General features: G+C 53.8%; 1 protein-coding gene across 1 annotated transcript; it reads right to left on the bottom strand.

Moving 5' to 3' along the window:
• Window positions 1-1,440: 1,440 nt before the first annotated feature.
• BARHL1 (BarH like homeobox 1) lies at window positions 1,441-25,537 on the bottom strand. The gene is made up of 3 exons (XM_056860779.1): window positions 25,081-25,537; window positions 15,967-16,189; window positions 1,441-1,735 (listed from the first exon to the last, which is right to left on the bottom strand). Exons 1-3 carry the CDS (start codon window positions 25,535-25,537, stop codon window positions 1,441-1,443), a joined length of 975 nt encoding a protein of 324 aa, XP_056716757.1.

Here is a 25,537-nt window from a genome sequence, read left to right as displayed (position 1 = left end):
ATTTGGGCCAGCTGGCTCTTTTTAAACCCTCCCCCCCCCCAATTCTAGACTGGAAGTAGGTGGACTCTGGTCTTACTTTCTGGAAGATGATGGCCACTACCTGCAATGTAGTCCAGCTCGGATGGGTGGAAGAGGTGGGAAATTGTCAACCAAGACTCAAAAAATAAATAGCAACATCTGTATAGAGGTCTGTAAACGGTGATGGTTTCCAAGGAAGAGCCCGGCCAACTTTCCTCTTTCTTTGTTTGTGGGGGAGGGGGAACAGGAGCCTCGGGGGCAGGGGGAAAGTCTCTCCAATTAGAAACAAAAACGGGTGCCATAAGGTTGCCAACCTCCAAGTGAGGCCTGAAGGTCTCCCGGATTTGCAACTGATCTCCAGATAACAGAGATCGGTTCCTCTGGAGAGAATGGCTGCTTTGGAAAATAGACTCTATGACATTATAACCCACTGAGGTCTCTCTCCTCCCCAAACGCTGCCCTCCCCAGGCCCCACCCCCAAATCTCCAGGACTTTCCCAACTTAGATATGGCAATCCTAGGTTTGGCCTGTGTGTGAGAGAGAGGGAGGGGGAGGGGGCTGTGGCTCAGTCGCAGAGCATCTGCTTGGCATGCAGAAGGTCCCAGGTTCAATCCCTGGCATCTCCAGGTTAAAGGAGCCAAGCAAGTAGGTGATGTGAAAGACCTCAGCCTGAGACCCCGGAGACCCTGGAGAGTTGCTGGCATGGGGTGGGTGGGTGGGTGGAGGAATCTTGGAGCTGCTTCAAGGAGCCCCAAATCTGGCAGCAGAGGTTTCCGGACCAGAGGCTCGGTGCATGCAAGGCAGGGCCTCTTCTCTCTATCTCAGCCCTCTCCGGTCTGCGGAACCTCCAGCCACAAGAAATCCGGCCGTCTTGAAGACACCACAAGTCTCCTGGTGGACTTTGCTGCTGCAAACTAATTCGGCCATATCAGATGGGAAGGAGAAGGGTGTAGTATGAAAGGGGGGAGTTTATGAAAGGGGGGAGTTGGAGGCGGGGTGGGGAGTTTGTGCACTGCAAAAAAAGAGTAGAATTTTTTTTCTTGGCGTGGGGAGCTACAGCAGTAGGGAAAGACACAGGATCCCCGCAAGGGGGAAGACTTGGCAACCCAGTGGGGAGGGAGGCGCCCACGGAGGTCTGCGAGTTCGGGAGAGGCCGGGGCTGCGGCCCCCGGCTTGGAAAGCGGGCGTGGGACCGGCAGGCTCCCGGCGGCTCCCCGCTTCGTAGTGGTGGTCGTGTGAACGCCCCCTGCTGCCGCCGCCGGATGCGTGTCGCCAAGCCCCCCGCGATCTGCTGCCCCTCCCCCGAGGAGGCTCCCCTCCAAAGTCCAGGCCGGAGGGACCCCCGGGGTGGGGGTGGGGGTCGGGTGGGGGGGGGTCGCTGCGTCCCCGTCGTCTCCCTGCCGCGGCGCCCCCTGGCGGTCCTCACCGGGGCTGCGCCGCCCGGGGCAGGACCCCGGCCAGGGGGGGCAGGGGCGGCGGGGGCTCGCTGCCCCCCTGCAGTCCGTGGATGAGGATCCGGGGGACCAGCGGCCTCTGCAGGGCCGGCGGGGGGGCGCTGGGCCCGCGGTAGAGATAGAGGGCGGCGCCGGGGTCCAGGTTCGAGACCAGGCTCTGCGGGTAGAAGTAGGGCGACGGGAACATCCGCTGCAGCGCCGAGTAGTTGCCCGCCTCGGCCAGCAGCTCCAGCCCCACCGCCGTCTGCCGCTTCCACTTGGTCCTGCGGGCGAGAAAAGAGCGCGGGGGGATGAATGAATGAATGAATGAATGGATGGATGGATGGATGGATGGATGGATGAATGAATGAATGAATGAATGAATGAATGAATGAATGAATGAATGAAGGGCCGGCCGGCCGGCTCCGCTCCTGCAACCGGGGACGGGCGGCTGGGCACCCCTGCGCTTACCACGGCCCTCGGCACGTGGGAACGGACCTGTCTTCTGCGATGGGGGTACCTGCAAGTTCTGCAACACGTGCTATCCCCTCCAGGGCCCATTCACACCCTCGTGACTATGGCCTGCATCGTAAGAACGCAAGAACGGCCCTGCTGGATCAGACCCAGGCCCATCCAGTCCAGCGGTCTGTTCACACAGAAGCCCACAAGCAAGAGGACGGCAGCAGCACCATCCTGCACCATCCACAGCACCTGATAGAATAGGCATGCTCCTCTGATCTTAGAGAGAACAGGTACACATCATGACTGGTATCCATGTTGGCTTGTAGCCATGGATAGCCCCATCCTTCATAAGACAGGCCCTGCTGGAACAGACCCAGGCCCGTCAAGTCCAGCAGTCTGTTCACACGGAGGCCGACCAGGGGCCTCTATAGGAAGCCCCCAAAACAAGACGATGGCGGCAGCAGCATCCTGCCTGTGCTCCACAGCACCTGATATGACAGGCACGCTCCTCTGATCCTGGAGAGAATAGGCATGCATCAAAGAAGGAAAGCGGGTGGAGGATTAGCAGCTGCACGTGTGAACTGGCCTGTCATCTGCGATAGGGGGACCTACAAGTTCTGTAACACCTGCTATCCCCTCCAGGGCCCATTCACACCCTAATGACTATTGCCTGCATCATAAGAACATAAGGAAGGCCCTGCTGGATCAGACCCAGGCCCAACAAGTCCAGCAGTCTGTTCACACAGAGGCCGACCAGGGGCCTCTATAGGAAGCCCACAAACAAGATGACGGCAGCAGCACCATCCTGCCAGTGTTCCACAGCACCTGATAGAATAGGCATGCTCCTCTGATCCTAGAGAGAACAGGTACACATCATGACTAGTATCCATGTTGGCTTGTAGCCATGGATAGCCCCATCCTTCATAAGACAGGCCCTGCTGGAACAGACCCAGGCCCATCAAGTCCAGCAGTCTGTTCACACGGTGGCCAACCAGGGGCCTCTATAGGAAGCCCCCAAAACAAGACGATGACGGCAGCAGCATCCTGCCTGTGCTCCACAGCACCTGATATGACAGGCACACTCCTCTGATCCTGGAGAGAATAGGCATGCATCAAAGAAGGAAAGCGGGTGGAGGATTAGCAGCTGCACGTGTGAACTGGCCTGTCATCTGTGATAGGGGGACCTACAAGTTCTGTAGCATATGCGATCCTCTCCAGGGTCCATTCACACACATGAATATTGCCCGCATCAAAGGAGGAAAGCGGATGGAGGATTCGCAGCTGCACGTGTGAACTGGCCTGTCTTCTGCGATGGGGGAGGGACCTACACGTCTTTATCACGTGCTAATCCCTCCAGGGCCCATTCACACCCTAACGAATATTGCCCGCATCAGAGGAGGAAAGCAGGTCGAGGATTGGCACCTGAATGTGTGGACTGGCTCCACTGGGAAAAAAATACCAGGTGATCCATTTGTGATGTCAGATCTGCAATTCTTTATCGAGCGGTGGGAGTGTAAGGAGTAATCGACCACTGTAGCTGTTCCAAGTCAGGAAGGGGGTTCAAAAACCAGGAAAGGAGAGGCTGCCATGTCAGAATACCAGAATATAGCCTTCTGGGTGGAAATATTCCTGTCTCCTATTGGGCAAATCGCATCATCGATAGTTTCCATGTGCAAAACAGTAATTTCGTCTATTTCTTATTCAGTTCAACTAATCCTCTCCTTTCTCCCACATGGGGCCCCAAAAGAATTGCATTGTTCTCCACCCTTCCATTTAATCCTCACAACAACCCTTTGAGGTAGAGTGTGTGACTGGCCCCAGGTCACCCAGGAAGCTTTCGCCAGGCAGAATGGGGATTTGACCCGGGGTCTTCCAGATCCCAGTCCGACAGTCTAACCACTACACCACCTTGCTCTCCATCAGGGATCCTCAGACATCTAACCCAGAAACGGTGTTTACCTTCAAAAAGAGGGGGCATTTCACACGTTCAGCGGGCAAGTCTGTATGGAGTTAGAACATAAGAAAGGCCCTGCTGGAGCAGACCAAGGCCCATCAAGTCCAGCAGTCTGTTCACACAGTGGCCAACCAGGTGCCTCTAGGAAGCCACTAACAAGACGAGTCCAGCAGCAGCATCCTGCCTGTGTTCCACAGCACCCAAAATAATAGACATGCTCCTCTGATACTAGAGAGAATAGGTATGCAGCATGACTAGTATCCATTCTAACTAACAGCCATGAATACCCCTCTCCTCCATGAATATGTCCACTCCCTTCTTAAAGCCCTCTAAGCTAGCAGCCATCACCACATCCTGGGGGAGGGAGTTCCACAATTTAATGTCAATCTACATCCGAGTCAAACGCGCAAGTTCACACATTGGGTTGGGGGGTCTTGAGAATGATCGCCCAACTCATAAACCATCTGGCCTTAACAGTGTACAGCACCCGGCACCGTTGGTGGAAAGGGCATTTCCATAGCTGGAACCCATCGGGTTGAAAGGCAGAGGGGCACAGAGACAGAGGAGAGGGGCTGTGGCTCAGTGGTGGAGCCTCTGCTTGGCATGCAGAAAATCCCAGGTTCCATCCCCGGCACCCGCAGTTAAAGGGACCAGGCAAGCAGGTGATGTGAAAGACCTCCGCCTGAGACCCTGGAGAGCCCTACCGGTCTGAGTAGACAATACTGAGTAGACAATACTGACTTTGATGGTCTGATTTTTTGGGGGGAGGTAAAATCCTCCCCTCTCCTTGCCTTTCTGGCTGGGCAGTTGCTCCGCGCCCCCACCCCAGCGCCCCTCCACCCCTCCCCGCTCCCCTTTCTGAAGCGCCGCTTTCCGTCGGGGGGAAGCCAGGCGTGGAAAGTGACAAGAGTCACCGGCGGCCTCTCTCGTGTACGACATGACAAGCGCGCCGCCTCCACTCCCCGCTGCCATGCGACATGAGCCCGCCGGCTCCCAGCGTGTCGAGGCAGCGGCGCAGTCACACGTGCGGCTGACCCGACATTTCCAGGCGCTGCGAGGGAAGGGAAGGGAAGCCTGTGGGCGGAACGCGCTTCCTGACCCGCGACCCGTCCTTCCACCCCTCCCGACGCGCTCCCCACATGGCAGAACCGCCAAGGGGCCAGCCGCACTCGTAAGCATTCGGTTATAGAGGGTTGTGTGAACGCAGCTAAAGCACGCTACTTCCCAGGGATGGCGTCGGAAACCTTACGCACGTGCTTAAGGCGAGCACTTCCCGAAGAACGAACCCCACGGAACGAGTCTTGACTTTACTCTCGAGAAAACGTATACTTCCCTATGGTGTATTATTTTGTTTAATCAATGAGCCTTAAAGTGCTTGTGTCTGACTAGTTCCTGCCCATAGAGAATTGTCGTTAAAGTGTGTTTGAACTATTGGCCAGAACCCAACAACCCAAGTAGTAGTAGTAGTAGTCATCGTCGTCGTCGTCGTCTCCCTTCCAAAGAGCCCCGTGGCGCAGAGTGGTAAGCTGCAGTACTGCAGTCCAAGCTCTGCTCAGGACCTGAGTTCCATCCCGACGGGAGTCGGTTTCAGGTAGCCGGCTCAAGGTCGACTCAGCCTTCCATCCTTCCGAGGTCGGTAAAATGAGGACCCAGCTTGCTGGGGGTAAAGGGAAGATGACTGGGGAAGGCACTGGCAAACCACCCCGTAAACAAAGTCTGCCTAGAAAACGTCGGGATGCGACCTCACCCCATGGGTCAGGGATGACCCGGTGCTTGCACAGGGGACCTTCACCTTTTACCTTTTCCCAAAGACTTATTTTACAGGAGCTGGATTCGACATGCAGAAAGTGAAGAAAACGCATCAGAGGAGGAAGGATTTCCAACAGGCCCGATCCGGGCTGCTCAGAGAGGGAAATTCACCCGCCTTAAAACATGGGCGAATTTTGCAGCCGTGGTTAGGCGAGTTATATAGGGCCGTTAACTGCAAGTGCGTCTTAAAGATGGGGAATGGTGTTTTAACAGAAAAGCGCAAGAACCCAGTAGCACCTTGGAAACTAGCCAAATTCCTGGCAGGGCAGGAGCTTTGGTGAGTCACAGCTGTCTGAAGAAGTGAGCTGTGACTCACCAAAGCTCCCACCCTGCCAGGAATTGTGTTAGTCTCGAAGGTGCTACTGGGTTCTTGCACTTTTCTACTGCTACAGACAGACTAACACCCATCCTGATCTGTCTCTACGGTGTTTTAAATCTGACAGAATCCGACGGACCGGGAAGCGTTTAACAAACGAATAATCCGTAATGAAGTGGCACGGAACCATGCAATCATGCCAAGGACCCCCTCTCTTCAATGGACGCGTGAACGCCCATACACACATACACGCTTTCAAAGGAAACGGGGACAGGTGTTCCATCGCTCGTGCGGCTGACGGGCTTGCGGCCCAGGGGCCCCTTCCGACGGTCGGTTCTGGATCGCAGCACGGGGTTTAACACGATTTTCCTGTCGATGGGAAAATATCTCGCGGTTGCCTGTCCCCAGGCGGGCAGATGGAAGGGGAAAGGGTCGTCTGAGCGAATCGGAAAAGCGGTATATGCTCGAAATGAAAGCGTGAAAGAAATACCTTCGGGAGGTGGTTCGATTTCTATCTTTGAACACCTTCCCCACGAAGAAGGGGGCTTTTTAGTTGGGGGGGGGAGCATGAATGGCAGAGGTCTAGAATATGATGAAGGGCTCGAAAAGGGGAGCTTGGGCCCTCCTGACACCGAAAGGAGATGAAGGGTCTTGGATTCAGGAAAGAAAAGCGCTTATTCACGCGTGGATAAATGAACCTGGAGAATCCCTCGCCGCCAGAATCGGCGGAACTATTCGCGGAGGGCAGGGCTGAACCATGACTGTCAGCCAGGATCTCGCTAATGGAGCTTCTATGTTTAGTGGCACTGTACCTGTGGAAGCCAAACTCTAGGATGGAGGGGGCTTCTGGGCATCGGTGGGGAACGGGGGCTGGGCTAGAAAGGGGCGGATGGCTCCTTAGGAAGCCAGAGACGGAAAGAAAGAAACCCTCTTTGGGCTCTGGCCTCGTTTTCCGACTCTTACCGCAACGCGTGGAATTCAGCACGTCTGAACCCAACGTCTGGCTCGAGGACCCAAACAGGATTAAAAATCTGAGAACAGGTCAAAACGTTGGAGGGGGTGGAGAGACGTGGTTAGGAAGAGGGAGGGGCATCGTGGCCTCTGGAGGAGGCGGGCGATCCCTTCTGCCGTCGGTGGCTTGCTGATCTGAACAGAGCTGTTCTTTTGAAAATCGCGGCGGGGGTCTGGAATCCCCTCCCCCCTTCAGCTGGGACCCATGGGGACCACCCGGTGCGGCCGGCCGGCCTTGGCTGACACCTCCGGAGCCAGAAGCCCCTTCTCACAACCCGGGCGTTGGGAAGAGCCCGGTCCACCGAATCCCTGTGCAGGTTTCCAACGAAAACTCGACTCTTCGCCAATTCACTGTGGGCCATTGATGCCCGGGAGGTTTCGCCTGGGATGTGCCGCTCTCTGGATGCACCTTTCCCCCACCCGAAGCCTCAGAACTCTGCAGGGGGGCTTTAGGGTTGAGTTTTGAGAATTTGGATGGGGGGAAAAGGTGCATCTCGAGAGCAGCAAATCCCAGGCGAAACCTCTCCTGCATCAATGGCGAGTCGATGGACCTTTAAAAAAAAACAACAAGGTTCGGATCGCTTTAGATCCGCTGCGATGCCCGCTTGCTCGGAAAGAAGTCCCGCTCAAGTCCCGCGGGGCTCCTTGCTCAGCCAGCTCGCCCAGCATCTCCGCCCTTAAGCCTTGCGGTGAAAACTAAGAAAACCGTAGCAGGAACTCGCTTCAGACGGCCTTCCAGACTCGCGATTGGCCCGCCGCGCTCCACGAACCGAGGCGCCGGCTTTGGACTCCCCCAGAACTCGTAGGCAGGCTGCGATCCATTCTGCTTCAAGCCGTCCCGACGAAGAGTCCCGTGGAGCCCCCGAAGCTGGCGCGCCCCGGTTTGCTTGCCGAACCAAAAGACATACCGTTGCCGTTTGAACTCGATGGGCTCTGAACAAACCTACCTGCCCCCTGGCCGAAGAAAATGCAATCGAGGCGGCCAGTGCTGGGGGGGGCGCGAAAGAAAGAGAGAGGAAAGCCCTGGGAGGGGCGCGGAAAGAAAGGCGAAGGTATCAAAGCCAGCGCCAGAGAGGCGGGAAAGAAGCGAAACTCGGGTGCTCGTTCAGGCTGAAGTCCAGCCGCTGCGGTCAGCTTCCTAAAACCAGGCAGGAAGCCAAAGAGGATTGGTTTATTTCTGTCGAAGGAAGGAAAGAAGGGAGGGAGACAGACAGACAGAAAGATAGATGTGCGCCTTAAGTGCTGTCAAGTCATTTCCGACTCATGGCGACCCTATGAATCAATGTCCTCCAAAATGCCCTATCCTTAACAGCGATCGATCGATCGATCGATCGATCGATAGATAGATAGATAGATAGATAGATCTGAACACGTGCAAAGCACTTGCGAAATGAGCGCAAGTTCCCACGTTCTGTCTTGCTTCGACTGGGCCAGGTACATGAAGCGCCTTCGGAATCAGCTCTCTGGATCGCCCAGCCCAAAGCTGAGGGAGGGAGGGAGGGAGGAAGGAAATGATAGATAGATAGATAGATAGATAGATAGATAGATAGATAGATAGATAGATAGATAGATAGATAGATCTGAACGCGTGCAAAGCATTTGCGAAATGCGGGCGGGGTTCCCACGTTCTGTCCTGCCTCCACCGGGCCAGCTGCCCCAGGCGCCTTCGGAACCGGGTCTCTGGATCGGCCGGGCCAAAGCAGTCTCCTCCTGCCCGGTGCCGTTTGCCGGCGAAGCGCGTGACGCCCTCTTTTCCCGAGTAAATTATTCATCGTCATCATAATTGTGTAATTACTGTAACTGCGGTTAATTATTGATGCCCACAGCAGTCCCGGGCATGCATCATTCATGGGCCCGGGGGTGCGGCGCGGCGGTGTCTTTAGCCGGGGAAGCAGCCGGTTGGTTCCTCTCCCACCCCCACCCCCACCCCCCACAAATGCCCACCGGAAGGGTTAATTTGTTGCATGAAGATAAATCACGATGGGGAGCCGGGTTAGTCTGTCACCAGCAGTAGAAAAGAGCCAGAGTCCAGAAGCTCCTTAAAAACTAACAAAAGTTCTGGCAGGGTGTGAGCTTTCGTGAACCACAGCTCACTTCTTCAGATAACAGCTAGAAAGTGAGTCCATCTATCCTTAAATAGAGGCGAGTGAATTCGACACACAATGGCAGTGTAAATGTCAAAAGCAAGTAGGTGACATTAGCAGGCGTCATTTGGACTTAACAAAGATCTGGGATTCCTGTCTCATTACCAATGCTGATTTCTCCACGCCGTGTGTTTGTGTGTGTTTGTGTGTGTGTGTATGTGTGAGTGAGTGAGTAAAGTGCCGCCAAGTCGCTTCCGACTAATGGCACCGCTATGAATCAGTGTCCTCCAAAAATGTCCTATCTTTAACAGCCTTGCTCAGGTCTTGCGAACTGAGGGCTGTGGCTTCCTTTATAGCAGTGGTTACCAAAGTGGGAAGTACCACCCCCTGGAAGCAGTGGGATTACCTAGGGGGGACACTAAGAGGCAAGGAGGGGGGGCTAGAGGTGGGCCCTTTCAACTGTGTTGTTCACTCATCAAGCTATGGCACCATGCTGGCAAATTTGGTGGAAACTATCCGAATTCCCCCGCCCCCAGACTTTGAAGAGCTGGTACCACTGGATCAAGTTCATCAGTTTTGTTGAATTAATTTCAGCTAAAAACTTTTAATTTTATTTTGAATGTGCAATTAATTGTTACTGTTTTGAAATGTTATTGTTATTATCTTCTTTAGTGAGTCACTCAAACCCCTATTTTGAATAATGCTTTTTATAGGATAGGGTAGGGGACGCTGAGGTTGAGTTTGTGGAACCAAGGGGGCGGTGGCCGGAAAAGTTTGGGAACCACTGCTTTATAGAGTCAGTCCATCTCTTTTTCTGCTGCCTTCAGCTTTTCCTAGCATGATTGTCTTTTCCAGTGAGTCTTGTCTTCTCATAATGTGACCAAAGTATGACAGCCTCAGTTTAGTCATTTTAGGTCAGTTCAAGCTTGATTTGAGCTAGAACCCACTGATTAGTTTTTTTTGGCAGTCCAGGCCTACTACCCTCTGCATATCACACCTAATCCAATCACGCCTGCTAACGTCATGTACTTGCTTTCCTCATTTACACTGCCTTTGTGTGTCTAATTCATTCTCTCTACTTAAGGATAGATGGACTCACATTCTAGCTGCATCTGAAGAAGTGAGCTGTGGCTCAAGAAAGCTCCTACTATTTGAAATAAAGAGACAGATTCCCCGAAGGAGTACAAACTGTGTGAATGTGTGTATATGTAATTTGGGTTGTTTTTTCCCCCTGAAAATGTTAATAAAATATAGAAAGAAAGAAAGAAAGAAAGAAAGAAAGAAAGAAAGAAAGAAAGAAAGAAAGAAAGAAAGAAAGAAAGAAAGAAAGAAAGAAAGAAAGAAAGAAAGAAAGAAAGCTCCAACCCTGCGATAAATTTTGTTAGTCTTTAAGGTGCTACTGGACTCTGGCTCTTTTCTATTTCTTGCATGAGAACAGGAAAGAAGAAGAGTTGGTTTTTATATGCCAAGCCAACTTTCTCTACCACTTAAGGGAGACCCAGACCGGCTTACAATCACCTTCCCTTCCCCTCTCCACAACAGACACCATGTGAGGTAGCGTGGGGCTGAGAGAGCTCTAAATTGGACAGTACTGTGACCAGCCCAAGGTCACCCAGCTGGCTTCATGTGTAGCAGTGGGGAAACAAATCCAGTTCACCAGATTAGCCTCTGCAACCCATGTGGAGGAGTGGGGAATCAAACCTAGTTCTCCAGATCAGACTGCGTGTGGTGGTTAGAGTGTTGATAATAATCCCAGAGACCCAGGTTCGAATCCACACTCTGTAATGCAAGCTTGCTGGGCGACCTTGGGCCAGCGCAGTGTAGTGGTTAAGAGCGGCGGACTCTTATCTGGAGAACCAGGTTTGATTCCCCACTCCTCCATATGAAGCCTGATGGGTGACCTTAGACTAGTCACAGTTCTCTCCGAACTCTCAGTCCCACCTACCTCATAAGGTGTCTGTTGTGGGGAGAGGAAGGGAAGGTGATTGTATGCCGCTTTGAGACTCATTAAGGTAGAGAAAAGTGGGGTATAAAAACCAACTCTTCTTCTTACTTGCTCTCAGCCTACCTCACAGGATTGGCCTGAGTGTAAGAGAACGGGCAGGAGAACAGTGCTTTGGGTCCAGGTTGGGGAGAAAATGGGGTAGACATACCTAAGACATACCATACAAATATATGAAAACCATTATACTCATGATAAGGGACTGGGGCACTGTACCAAATAAATTGGGGTACCCCCCCATTGGGCCAAGCTGGGAAGTCACACCCCCAGAATGAAATCTGGCTCCCAGAATGAAATCTTGACCAGTTCTGTGTAGGTTGGATAGGGAAGAGAGAAAAAATACTTTGCACATGGTCAGAGGCAAACTGGCTCTACATTTTCATGTTCCTGGGAAGAGCAGGAGTGCTGGAAGACCCCGGAGGCTGGGCTGGCAGCTTTTCTTGCTACTTACCCTTCCTTTAGGAGCCCCGTGTCACAGAATGGTAAGCTGCAGTACTGCAGTCCAAGCTCTGCTCACGACCAGAGTTCGATTCCGACGGAAGTCGGTTTCAGGTAGCCGGCTCAAGGTCGACTCGACCTTCCATCCTTCCGAGGTCGGTAAAACGAGTACCCAGCTTGCTGCTAGGGGTACAGGGAAGATGACTGGGGAAGGCACTGGCAAACCACCCCATAAACAAAGTCTGCCTAGGGAACGTCGGGATGTGACCTTTTTACCCTTCCTTTACCCGACCGACCGGAGCCCCAGGGAGCTGCGAACGGCTTGTAAGGCAGAAGCCCTCCAGATCGAGCCTCCTCTCAGCCAGCCAAGCTGAGAGTCCAGCCCTGCAGAGTTAATCATACCGACCTACCCCACAGGGCTGTCGTAAAGATTGGAACCAGGTAGTGCTTGAAAGCGTTGTGAGCTCGGAAAGCGCCATAAAAACCCTTGTTTAGATGCGATTATTCTTTGTTATGATGATGATGATGATTCTCACAGGAAGAAATCCCTGGCCCGGTGTCAATCCAAATGGAAAGCCTTCAGTCGACTGCGTTTCTGTGTCAGGCTGGTGGTTTTATAAAAATGCGGCGGCGTTTTTTAAAAAGCTCCTTACTTCTTTTTGTATTTATCTGTTTGTTAATTTTATTTGCTGCTTTATGATTTTTATCCTCTTTTATTTTGTGAGCCGCCACCAGAAGGTTTTCTGGACAGGCGACATATACATTTTCGAAACAAATAGGAACACGTGAAAGGCAGAGAGGAGAAGTCGGGCCCGTTTGAAACCTGGCGGAAGCCCTGGATGACTCTCCCCCGGATTTAAGCGTTCTGGATAGATTGTGTGGGGTGGGGTGTCCCTAGCAGGAGGAGGGTGTGTGTGCAAGGGGTAAGGTATGGGTGCGCCTTTGTGGGACCCAGAAAGAATTCTGCCTCCCCGAGGGCACTTTAATGATCGTTTGCAAGTGGATCTCGCCAATTCACACAGTCAAATCCATCTGCAAAGTGCATTGGGAGAGGGTTGAAAGTGCATTATTTGGCATGTGTGAAAAGCGCCCTGCTTGAGAGGTTTCCTAAATCTGCGACGCCACTTTGAAGGCTCGAATTCAAATCCTGCGGCCTGGCACGGAGTCTCGAGTTGGCCCGTCCAAACGCTACCATCGGAACCTGCGTGACTGAGGTGGGGGGGGGGGTGTCATAAAAATAGACGCCGTTTCCTTTTAGCATGTCTGAACTCAAGGACAGGCGAGCAGAGGCCGGTTGGTGTGAGGAACACACGGAAAGGGCAGCTAGTGTTGTGTGAACATTGACGTTTCTTTTTCAGGACTGGATCCTGCTATTGACAGCCCGAATCCGGATCCATCTGGAGAGAAATTGAAGCGCCCCTCCCCGAACCTAGATTAAGCTCACCCCCCCCGCCCTCTTTGTAGTTGTGATTTGCGGCTGTGATTTGTGTTGGCCGCTCCGGTTTCCATGTCCGTAGACACGCGTCAGGGAGCGCGGATTGTCCCTGACCAGGTAACCTAGTCACGGAATCGGAAACGATGTTTTGGGCCCAGGCAATTGAGAAGAGAGCGTCTAAGACTTGCTGTCAAAGTGAAGGGGCGACAATACATTTGGACCTCTTTTCCGACCCTTGGGGTTCTGATAGAACAGAACCTTGGGGTGCTTTTCACACATGCTGAATAACGCACTTTCAATCCACTTTCAGTGCACTTTGAAGCTGGATTTTACAGTGTGAAACAGCAAAATCCACTTGCAAACAATCGTTAAAATATATTGAAAGTGGATTGAAAGTGCATTATTCAGCATGTGTGAAAGAAAGTTTTTACAATCCGAATGTTTTCAGCCCAAGGAGAGGTCCCACCAGTGGCCGGTTCAGGCGTCGCTTCAGCTTCGAGGGATGACCCGCAGAGTCGAATCATCGCAGAGGCAAAACCACACAGATAGATTTTTTGGGGGAAATTCCCAGGAAATTATTTGTCAACATTAATAGGTCCGTCCGTTCAGTTGCGGGTCCTCACTTGTCAAAAACATATAGTGCACGTGTGCGCGCGCGCGCAAGCCAAGCCGGGATACAGAACAGACGTGCAAAACGCAGCGTACGTGTAGATACGTGTTTGCAGGATCGGAGCCCTGGATCCTGTCAACACTCAGGTTGCTGCTGCGTTTGCATAAAGAAAGGGACTGGCGAGGACGGGGCTGCAACGGTTCCAAAGACATGGTCGTTGTTTGCAGGATCGTGGCCGGCGGGATCCTGAGTATCACCTAAGGGAGGCGTGGGTCTTTTTTTGGGGGGGGGGAATGGGGTTCGCTTGCCTCCGCGCCCCGGCGGCTCTCCCTTTCCACCCCCGCAGATACCGACCACGGTGTCGGAAGCCAGTATGGCCTTACTCCCTTTTGTTCAGAGGCTGCATTGGGACCAAAGGAGGGTTAAGAGACGCGGAAGCTGGGGGGGAGGGGAGACTCCCGGCAAGCCGAAATGGAGCAGCTCTGGTATTATATACTGACGCACGTGTGACCCGTGCAAATTGTGACAAACACGTGTATCATACAGGAACAGGCATTAGGCAGCCGGGTCTGGCCGCGGGAACCTGCTGACTGTACACCCGGAGTGCGAAACGGCGTTTGCCTCTGCGTAACGTGTGAAAAGGACCCTTTTGACTTCCCGGGTCACGGCAAGAATCTGTCACCCGCCTCTACCCGCTAACGGGCCCTGTTTTCTGTTCAGCTCAAGGCCCGGGTCTTGAAGTCATTTTTCAAAGATACTTTTGGGAGAAAAACCGCTTCGGTCTGCCTCCCGCGGAGACCCCTCTTCTCTGCCCAAATGGCCCCGCCCTTAGCGTTCACACAGCGTTTCAGGAGGGCTCAGCCCGCGTTAATTTATATTTATAAATTCAAGGCATTTATATCCCGCCTTCCCTGGCGCTTCAAGGTGGCTTCCAGTGATATAGTTCGAAACCTTTCCAGTTTAAAACAAAGAATAAAATAACCAACATTCCCTCTCATTAATCCAAGAGCTCTGTATAACCAGCAAGCTTGCCTAGAGCAATATGGAAGCTGGTCTGATTCACTACTTTCCAGATGGGCAACCCTCCGCTTTCAGAACAGGCAACCCTGCCTCTGATATTCCCTTTCCCTAGTTCCCAATCGTTTTCTTCCGGGGTAATTACCCCCCCTTTCACCAACGCTGAGGCAGATTCGAATTGTTTGCATGGGAGATTTTGCCTTGGATTTTCTGCTGTGTGGATGCACATTTTCCCCATCTGAATTCTCAAAACTCTGCATGGGGGCTTATTTTGGAGGCCATTTATGCACGGGAGGTTTCACCTTGGGGTTGCCGCTCTCTAGATGCACATTTCACCCATCCAAATGCTCAAAACTAAAAAATAAGCCCCCATGCAGAGTTTTGAGCATTCAGATGGAACAAATTGCGCACCTAGAGTGGGGCAAATCCCAGGCAAAACCTCCCATGCAATTAAGAATTTGGATGGGGAACATGTGCATCTGCAGAGCGGCCAATCCAAAGCCAAACCTCCCATGCATCAATGCATAGGACGGAAGCAGGAGAGATCCGCGGCGGGGGGGGGGGGGTAACTGATCCGCACTGAGAACCACGGCCATTTATGCAGGGTCAGTTTTGATGCTCGCTCAAAGCTCTTTTTTAAATGCGACCTTTAAAATGCCTATTCACGGTCCGATGCAAAAGGAGAAATTCCACACACACACTCCGCTCGCCTGCTCCTTCGTTCCTGTTTGCATAGCCGTTAGCAACCGCCGTGTGCATAGCTCCAACGGGCGGCTGTGATTTTGCATGCTTCCTTGAGGGGAGTCTTCGGGGGCGGAGCAAACACAAAAGGTCGCGTGAAAGGAGCTCTTAAGAAATGCGAAGCAGGTATGCGCCTGTTTCGCACTTGCTTCCTGAATGAAAGTTCAGAGTGAAAAACTCAAAAAAAAAATAATGCGAGGCAATTCAGCCTGGAACGTGCTGCTAATTACCAAGCATAAATGGCCTTCCCTTGTAATAGCTGACCACTCAGGGAGCACTAGAGCGACTCGCCTTTCTAACTTGCTCTCAGTTAAAGACTCTGAGCTAACTTTTAAAATGGCCAAATTTGGATGGCGAATCATGAAGGCTAGACGAGCATGGGTCGAACCCAACGAATGAGTTTTAACTGTGCTCTAGTTATGCCTATGTTTTTAATAGTTCCCCTACGAATGTTTGATTATATATTTATTGATGTATTGATGTATATAGCCACTGTTTTATTATGTAAAAGTTTTTATTGTTGGTCTGGGACCGTATTAAACATTTCATTTCAGCATAAATGGCCGCGGGGTAATTAATCCGCATTAAGACTCCCTCCCTCCCCCCCACCTCTAGGTGGCCTGGCGCGCCTCTTACCTGCGGTTCTGGTACCAGGTTTTCACCTGGGTGTCGGTGAGGTTGAGGGAGGCGGCCAGCTCCATGCGGTCCTGCACGCTCAGGTATTTCTGCCTCTCGAAGCTGCGCTCCAGCTGGGCCAGCTGATGGTCGGTGAAGGCAGTGCGGGCTTTGCGGGGCTTCTTCAGCCGCACCGGCGGGCTCTCCCGGGAGCTGGAGATCTCTCGGTCCCCCTCTTCCTTCACTGCAAGGGGAGAGAAGCGGGGGGGGGGGGCGCCGTCAGCGACGGGAAGAAAGGCCAGCCGAGGGCTGGGGCCCGATCCACCGGGCGCGTCTCCTGCCCCAGCCCCGACGGCGCTGCGCCGGAGAGCTGGAGACTCCCCTTGGCTCAGTGGGAAAGAGACGCGGGGCTTTGACTAACCCGCAAGGATTATTTATGCATTTAAAGCATGTTTATGCCGCCTTTCCTCCAGGCCAGGGTCTGCCAGGCGGTGGGCATCAGAACATTCAACCGTGATAGCAATTAAAAAACCCAGTTAAAATGATAAAACTATCCTATCAAAAACATATCAACAGTGTGAAAGACACGCGAGGCTTTGAATAATCCCCAAGGATTGTTTATATATGTAAAACAAAATTTATGCCGCCTTTCCACCCGGCCAGGGTCCACCAGGCGGTGAACATCAGAACATCAACACGGGATAGCAATTAAAAAACACAGTTAAAATGAGAAAACAAGCCCATCAGAAACACATAAACAGCACTAGAAGGAGGGCCGGTAAGCGAGTTCAACGGGGCTGACCCCACGGGTATAACAGTCCTAAGCAATTTTACTCTGAAGTAAATCCCATTGAAACCAACCGGAGTAAGCACGTTTAGAAAGATCGCTGCCAACCCGAATTACTCTTACCAAGAAGCAGAGGGTGGGATCTGGGGGGTGGAAAGCACCGCCAAGTCATGGCTGACATGGTTTACTTCCGAGTAAACCGCCTAGGCCCCAACCGTCTGGGCCCATATTGCGAGAACAGGCCCTCACTCAACACGGTCGGAGCGACTTCCGAGGAAACGTCCCGAGGTTGAAAGCAGAGCCAGCCGAGGCCGTTTGACGCCGCCGTAAACTCCACTGGCCAAAGAGGCGCGCTAAGCGCTGCGGCCGAGTCTGCGCCGGATCGGGGCCCCTGGTGACCGGGCCCGCAGATTGCCAACGCCCAGCAGATGCGTCCCGGGCAAGGGAGCTTCGCGGGCAGCCGGGACGGCAAGAGCCCTTGACGAAAAGGACATGCCACAATTGGAAACCCCCTCCCCACGACCACTCCCCCCAAGTCCTCACACTACCAAGTTCCTTCGCATGGAAGAAGAAGATTTTTAGATACCGACTTTCTCTACCACTTAATTCACAGTGGGTAGCCGTGTTAGTCTGTCTGCAGTAGTAGAAAAGGGCAAGAGTCCAGTGGCACCTTAAAGTGAGCTGTGGCTCATGAAAGCTCATACCCCACCAGAAAATAGTCTTGTTAGTCTTTAAGGGGCTACTGGACTCTGGCCCTTTTCTACCACTTAAGGAAGGATCAAACCGGCTTACAGTCCCCTTCCCTTCCCCACAACAGACACATGCCAGGGAGGTGGGGCTGAGAGATCTCTAAGAGAGCTGTGACTAGCCCCAGGTCTCCCAGCTGGTTTCGTGTGTAGGAGTGGGGGAACCAACCCAGTTCACCAGATTAGCGTCCGCGGCTCCTGTGGAAGAGTGGGGGAATCCAACCCGCTTCTCCGGATCAGAGTCCACCGCGCCACTCTTAACCACCACACCACGCTGGCAAGGGAAGGAAGCGCTTCTTGCTTGCAGGGCTGCCGCAGTAAATAAAGGGGGGGGGGGCTGGAGAGCCAGCCACGAGGTCAGGAGCCGCCACTCCTTTTACACCGCCGGAGGGAGCCCTCCCCTTCCTCCCACCCGCGACGGGGTCGTGGCCTTGAAAGCAGGGCGCTGACTTTCATGCGGGCCAGAAACTTCCGCCCGAGTTGGCCTCCAGCTCTGGGCAGCGGGGGGAGGGGGCGGCGGCCAGGATCGCCTTTAAAATGCCTATTCACGGTTCGATGCAAAAGGAGAAATTCCACACACACACTCCACTCGCCTGCTCCTTCGTTCCTGTTTGCATAGCCATTAGCAACCGCCGTGTGCATAGCTCTAACGGGCGGCAGATCTGCAGATCGTAGAGGGCAGAGCTGGCGGCAGATCGCGGAGCGGCCATTTAGACCCCCCCCCCGCCCCCCGCTGCAGGCCTGGCGAGGAAAAGTCGTTCCCAGCGGCACTCTGTTCCGAATCTATTCGCCCCCCCGCCGGCCAGAGGAGCCCCCCCCCCCAAGGCAGGCCCTTTGACGTCCCACTGAATTGAGCAGGGGGCTCAAGCACGGGCTCCCAGCTCTCCCACTGGCACCGAAGGGGGGGGAGGGGGCTTTCACCGGCTTCCTACTGGCTGGATCGGGCCCGACAGGTTCTTAAAGTAAATCCGCGGAGCGTTTCGTTATCAGTGGTTGACGGTAAGAAAAACAACAGCCGGAGCCATTCTTACAAAGTTAATTTCAAGTATTCTAAGGCAAACAAACAAAAAAATGACAGGGGGAGACGTGTAATTATTGATTTATTCTAAATAACATAAATATTCGTTGGGGGGGGCGATTTAACAGAGGGGGAAGCATTCTTGTTCCTTTTACAGGAAACCGGATGGGGCTGCGATTCTAGGGCCCCTGCTTTGGAAAGCTGCCCCATTGAGTTCAGTGGGGCTTACTTTTGAGTAGAAGACCGGCTGCCAATCAGCAATGCTAAGAATATTATTTAATTCTTCGACCTCCTGAGAAAGGGAACCTCCAAACCTTTTACCCCATCTACTAATCAATCCATTGGCCCCGGCACCTCCCTCTTGTTTCACCAGGGACCCCATTAATTCGGTTCCACTTCGGTCTGGATCCTCCAGTTTTGTCTTCTTCCGTGGTTCTTTGGAGGGCCCCCTTCCTCGGAGGCCTGGGTTCCCTCTTGAGCCGCTTAGGCCAAGATCTCCCCCTTCCCCTGGAAGGACTGGCCTTTGCCCCCCAAATTTGCTCGGAGCGCCTCGCCCGGCCTGGGGACCGAGCAAACCGCGCAGAAGGAGGCCGGAGCCAGCCCAGAGAAGAACTGGGAACTGCGGCGTTTACTTCAGAGTAAAGGCGCTAGGCCTGCATGCGTGCCAGGAATGGCAAGGGAATACCTTGGCCCGATCCGGAGGGACTTCAGTGTGCTGGCTGCCTTACCGGAGACTCGCCCCCTTTCCCCCTTTCCCGACGTGCTCCGAACTCCCGCGTTTGCTGCCTTCCATCCTCGGCGGGCGATGCCAAGGCGAAGCGGCCTGTTTCATTCCCGGGATCCCGGACCCGGGAAAGAGAGTCATAAGAACATAAGAAAAGCCCTGCTGGATCAGACCCAGGCCCATCAAGTCCAGCAGTCTGTTCACACAGGGGCCAACCAGGTGCGTCTAGGAAGCCCCACAAACAAGCCAACTGCAGCAGCATTGTCCTGCCTGTGTTCCAAAGCACCTAATATAATAGGCATGCTCATAAGAACATAAGAAAAGCCCTGCTGGATCAGACCAAGGTCCATCAAGTCTAGCAGTCTGTTCACACAGTGGCCAACCAGATGCCTCTAGGAAGCCCATAAACAAGACTGCTGCAGCAGCACCATCCTGCCTGCACCTAATAGAATAGGCATGCACCTCTGATCCTGGAGAGAACAGGTACACATCGTGACTAGTAGCCATTTTGACTAGTAGCCATGAATAGCCCTCTCCTCCATGAATATGTCCACTCTCCTCTTAAAGCCTTCCAAGTTGGCAGCCATCACCACATCCTGGGGCAGGGAGTTCCACCGTTTAACTATGCGCTGTGTCAAGAAACCCTTTTATCTGTTTTGAATCCCACCCTCCAGCTTCAGCAGATGACCCGGCGTTCTGGTATTATGAGAGAGGCAGAAAAGCTCCTCCCTGTCCACTCTCTCCATACCATGCATCATTTTATAGACCTCTATCATGTCTCCCAGATAGGGGTGTTTTTTTTTTTGGGGGGGGGGTGCAATATCCGTAAGGGTTTGGGGAAGGAGGGGGCTGGGTCGGTTGCTTTCCTCCACCTCGCGTTGCCGAAAGCTTTCCTGAACGAGACGAGAAGAGAAAGGGGTCCCAGCCGGGCCTCTCCAGCACCCGGAGTCAGAAATGATCGCTTCTGCTTCGGGCCTGGAAGGTGCAGTGACCCCCCCCCCATTTTATCCTCAGGACAACCCTCTGAATTAAGGGGTGGGGAGAGACTGGGGGTACCCGGCCACCTTCATGGGGATTCGAACCCACGATTTCCCCAACCTTGCCCTACACTCGACGCAGTAGGGCTGTATAAAGAATTACCGGCGAGATGCCTAACCGTTAGTGTTAGTGCCAAAGGAAATTTCTGCTTGCTCCCAAGAAGGCTCTTGATTTTCCAAGGACAATGAAAAAATATCTTTAGTATAAGCATTTTATTGCCTTGTTTTGTGGGGTTTGTTTTTCCTTGTAAATACTGGCATTATTTCCCCCCTAGCGCGTTTTTTAAAAAATGTTTCGATTTCTTTTCCAGTGACCCCTCAAGTCGCTGTTGTTTTGCCTTCCGATATATCTGAAAGCACCCTCCAGAACCCCTGAGGGGGGTGCGGGTGGGGGACAAATATCACCCCCCTTTGCACCGGATCAGATACTTTTCAGAGCGTTTGGATCGCGGGACTTCAAGGGAAAGGCTTACACAAGGGAGGTTTTGCCTTGGATTTGCCCCTCTCTGGAGGCACCTTTCCCCCATCCAAATTCTCAAAACTCCAAAATAAGCAGAGTTTGGAGAATCCGGGTGGGGAAAAGGTGCCTCTGGAGAGGGGCAAACCCAAGGCAAAACCTCCCAGGCATACATTCCCTTCGGAGCAGCTCTCCCCCCGATCCGGGACGGCCCCTCGGGAGCCACGGCGGTGAAACCCGGCGTCGAGCCGGTTCCTCCCTTTGTCGTGGAGACGGGCGGCGGAAAGCCGGAGGGCAGCCGCCGCTGCAGCCGGGCGAGGCCCTCCGGGGCAGCCCCCCTGATCCCCCTCCCCCTGATCCCCCTCCCCACCCTTGATGGGTGCTCTTCAGGAGATTACGCGCCTCCCTTGGCAAAAAGGCCGCCCCGCGCCGCTTGCGGGAAACCGGCCGCCTTGGGTTTGGCCAGGGGGTGATGCTCAACGGCAGGGTGGCGGCGCGACGGAGCGAGGCCGCTGATTCCTCTCTGTAGGAAGACAATAATCCGCTTAATTGAGCCACCAGGGAGGGAGGGAGGGAGGAAGGGGGGGGGGAGCCGCCGACCACAAACCCGCCGCCCGCCCCTTAAACCTGAGCTCCTCTGGCCGCCGGCCGCAGCAGCGCAACAGTCGCTCCCTTCTCTCTTCTGTGGGTTTAGGACTAGCGGCCTGTGACCTCTGGGATGGTGGTGGTGGGGAAGCAAAAAGACCCCAAAGACGCCGGGTGGAAGGCTCCCTAGCGAGAGGCGTCCGGAAGGCGGTTGAGCCGGAGTTTGGGAGACCCTGCAGGGTCAGGGGAGACGCGTCCTGCCCTGGGGGAGAAGGGAAGGGGGTGCGGGAAGCAGGGGGAAAGATCTGCGAACTGGAATTTGGGGAGGGGGCAAAGTTCTTCGGGGAGAGATGGGGGAAAGCCGGCGAGGGAGAGGGTGGCGAGAAGAAGAGAGGAGCCGGAGCGCAGAAGGCAGGAGGGCCGAAGAAAGGCGAGGGAGACCAGCTTGCGCGGGAGGTCAGCTGGAAAGGCAGGAGGAATCCTTCCTGGGGGCTCGATCTCATTCTCCCCCCCCCCAATCGAATTTGAGACTCCTAGAAGGAAAGCAAGCGCCTTCCAGGGCTGGCCGCAAGCACAATGGAGGGGATTGTTTTTAGGAAGGAAGGAAGAGAGAAAGAGAGAGAGAGCAAGAGAAGGGAAGAGAAAGAGAGAAAGAGAGAGGGAAAGAGAGAGAAAGAAAGAGAGAAAGAAAGAAAGAGAGAGAGAGAGAGATTTCGACTACATTGGTCTTGAGAGGCGGAGGGGGGCCAGAGGCAGGGCGCCTCTTAGGGCCGGGATGGAGGGCCAAGCGCTCCTGCTCCCTCCTGCAGGCCTTCCCCTCCTCTTGTGGCGGCCCGGGGCTTTTGCCACGTGTCGAGGGGGGTGATCCCAGTGGGTTTGAAAAACGCCCTTCTAAAAATGCTTTCCCGAGAGTAAGTCCCATTTAATACAACGGGAGTTACTCTCTAGTAGACCTGCTGGGCGGGGCCCAGCGAGGCCGGGGGCTTTTGCAGAGGGCCGAACCCGGCCGGCTCCTGCAGCGCCTCTGTTTTTTCTCCGCTGTGAGCGGGTGGGGATCTGGGCCTCTGGGGTTCCCTTTCGTCCGTTTCTTCTGGAAGGAGCTTGGCTTTCTTTGCTTTGCCTGGGGCGTCGGGGGAGGGGCAGGCTGAAGCCGGATCCCGGGACAGGTTTACTCGAAAGCCGACGGGCTCCCGAGTAAATTCTGCGCGGGTCAAAAGCAACGTGTCATTTCCGTTGGGGCTTTGGGGCCGGTCGGAGACCCGCCGACAACTTCGAAGGCCGATCCCGGCTGACTTGGAACCAGACGCACCGCAGCGGAGATATTGCATTTATATGTATATTTTAACCGGGTTATATTTCTCCAAAAGGGCCTGGCTTTCGAGGCCACGTTTGTCACTTTCGCCATTCTTATACTTCCCAAATTAAGAAATTAAAAAACAAGTATTTATTTATCCTGCCAGAGAAACCGCCGGGCAGAGAGGCCGGAATAAAGGGAACGCATCAAAGCGTCCGGAAGAGGCGCCGGCCAAGGTTGCCAGGACACGGGTTTGGAGCATTCACATACTCTTTTCTTCACGAATCCGCCACCCCGGATTAGGCTGACGTGGCCTTAAACAGAAGCGCTGGCATCATCTGCTTCAGTAGGGGAAGCTTTGGTATATTTAGTCGTAGCCAGCCAAAGGGAAAGGCAGGATTGCTCGCGAGTAAGCCCGGTTGGGCTCGGGCTCGTCTTGCGCCCCGATTCCTCGGCTGAAGTCAAATCTAACCTGGAGGCCCGATCCTACACGTACTTACTCGATATATATTGGCTGCCTGATTTAAAGGATAAGGGGAATATATTAAGTATTCAGTATTTTGGCCATTGTGCTTTAGTGTGGTCCTGCGATTGGTCATTCCAAAGGAATCGTTAAAGTACATGCTTACTTGGAAGCCGTTCCCATTCAGTCAAGGTGACTTACTCACGAGAAAAGGAGCTTGGGGCGACAGTCTCAGTCTGGGAAAGCCGAATGTGAACCTTACTCGGTGTAAATGTAAAAGGTCACTAACTCGCTGAGACTTTCTGCCGCGTCAATATGGCTAGGTTCGGACTGTGGGACCTTAAAAAAGAGGTTTTGCTCTTGTTTGTGAGTCTGGAGATACACAGAACAACCTGGAATAGGTGTGTTGTGGGGCAGAAAATGGTCTCCCAGAAATAATAGTAATAATAATAATAATTAAGATCAAAGTCTTCTCCCCCCCCTCCCCCACCGTGTTGTTTTGAAGGTAGCAAGCCCGGCCAAAATGCAAGATTTCTCGCCATGCCCTGGACTTTCCTTAGCCGGCACCGCAAGATCGCCCTTGATGCCAGTCCGCTCGCCTGGAAGTGGCCGCCGACTCGGGGCGCGTTTTCCCTTCGGAAAGTTTCCGAGGAGAGACCGGCAGCAGGCCGTTTATGCTCGGGAGGTTTTGCCTCGGATCTGCCGCTCTCGAGATGCACCTTTCCCCCATCCGAACTCTCAAAGCTTTGCATGGGGGCTTATTGTTGAGTTTTGAGAATTTGGATGGGGAAAATAATTCACAGTGGGTAGCCTTGTTAGTCTGTCTGCAGTAGTAGAAAAGGGCAAGAGTCCAGTAGCACCTTAAAGACTAACAAAAATATTTTCTGATAGGGTATGAGCTTTCGTGAGCCACAGCTCACTTCTGAAGAAGTGAGCTGTGGCTCACGAAAGCTCATACCCTACCAGAAAATATTTTTGTTAGTCTTTAAGGTGCTACTAGACTCTTGCCCTTTTCTACTGATGGGGAAAATGTGCATCTCGAGAGCGGCAGAGCCGAGGCGAAACCTCCCGTGCACCAGTGGCTCCCGGGGCAGGACGCCGATCGTTCAGGGCAGGATTAGGATTGATCGGAAATCAGATATTTCCGAAAGAGGCTCCGAAGCGCCTGCCTGTCTTCTTCTCCGCCGGCCCCAAGATTTCCCGCCCCGACCGACGACTTCGCCGCTTGCTATCGATTCATCTGTCACGCATTCGCACGGTAACAAAACTATTTTAGAAATATTGTTGACCCTCCCTTGGGGGGCGGGGGGGGGAAAGGTGCCGATTCTTCCGCTTTATCTGAGACGCGGCGTCTCTTCTCCCGTCCTGAGGCCCCGGCGGTTGTCCTTGAGAGCGGACGGGAAATTAAATCGCCCTAAAAAGACGCTGAAAGGGTGAAATTGCGGGGGGGGGGGGACCCGAGCTTCACGAAGAGGGGTCTGCCCCAGAACTTTAAAGAAAACATTGGTCTGTAAATTAATCAGGCTGAAATAACGATATTAGAGTGGAAATCCCCCTGTAATACCTATATTTCAGCCTGATCAATTTTCAGACCAATGTTTTCTTTAAAGTTCTGGGGCTTTTGTGAATCACTGTATTTTTCATTTTACGGGCAGAACCTAGCCATGAGCACCTTGAACCGAATAGTCGTTTTAAAAGAAAGGAATCAGGAGAAACCCAAACTAGACCAACACGGTTAAAAAAAAATCTTTTCCCCCTTTGAAAGAGAACTTCCATATTCAGAGGCAGTATACCTCTGAAAGTGGAGATCGCGGGGACCAACCCGAGAGAATGCCCCTCTCCTTTATGCCTCGCTTCCGGGCTTGCCAAAGGCTGACCTCTCTTGGAAACGGAGGACTGGGCTGGCCGGCCCTGGCAAAGCCAGCGGGGCCAGGGAACAAAGCGAAGGTGCGCCCGCCTTGGGTGCCAGGTAGGAAGGGGCGGGCGAGACCCGCTGGAAGCCGCGTCGGAGACCCTCCGCTTACCTTTGTATTCCGAGTCTGAAGAGGAGTTACTGCTGCTCTTCTCGACCTTGTCTCGGAAATCCTCCCCGGCCTTGGCGGGGATTCGAACCGGCGCCTCTTGCGCGCTCTGTCCGTTGGTGCTGGAGTAAGGGGCGCAGGCGGCCAAGGGTTTGCAGTCGGCCAAAATGTCCCTGATTAAAAAGGAGGAAGTCACCGTTCTGGACTGGGAGGGGGCCGAGATCTGCCCGGCCTGGAGGTGGGAGTCCAGCGCCGCCGCCGCCGCCCCTTGCCGCGGAGCCTCCAAGCAGTCCCGCCCGGGCGAGGGGGGAGACGGGCAGCCGCTGCTGAGCTCCGAGCGGGGGCTTAGTTCCAAGGGGGATCGGCACTCCCCCATCAGCGGGTCCCCTTTGGGCCCGGCCGGGCTCCCCGGCCGGTGGGAAAGGAGGGAATCGATCCCAAATCCGTTGGAGCCTTCCAT

Source organism: Euleptes europaea, chromosome 14, assembly GCF_029931775.1.
Source record: "Euleptes europaea isolate rEulEur1 chromosome 14, rEulEur1.hap1, whole genome shotgun sequence".
NCBI lineage: Eukaryota > Metazoa > Chordata > Lepidosauria > Squamata > Sphaerodactylidae > Euleptes > Euleptes europaea.
The sequence above is the reverse complement of the archived record's forward strand: the minus strand, read 5'-3'. Positions and strand labels throughout refer to the sequence as shown.

Excerpts from the sequence above, each read along its gene's own strand:
- BARHL1 (XM_056860779.1), bottom strand. The coding sequence starts at position 25,537 with ATGGAAGGCTCCAACGGATTTGGGATCGATTCCCTCCTTTCCCACCGG. Across the intron at positions 16,190-25,080 it reads TTCAGACTCGGAATACAAAG|TGAAGGAAGAGGGGGACCGA; the intron begins GTAAGCGGAGGG and ends CTCCCCTTGCAG. Across the intron at positions 1,736-15,966 it reads ACCTGGTACCAGAACCGCAG|GACCAAGTGGAAGCGGCAGA; the intron begins GTAAGAGGCGCG and ends TCTCGCCCGCAG.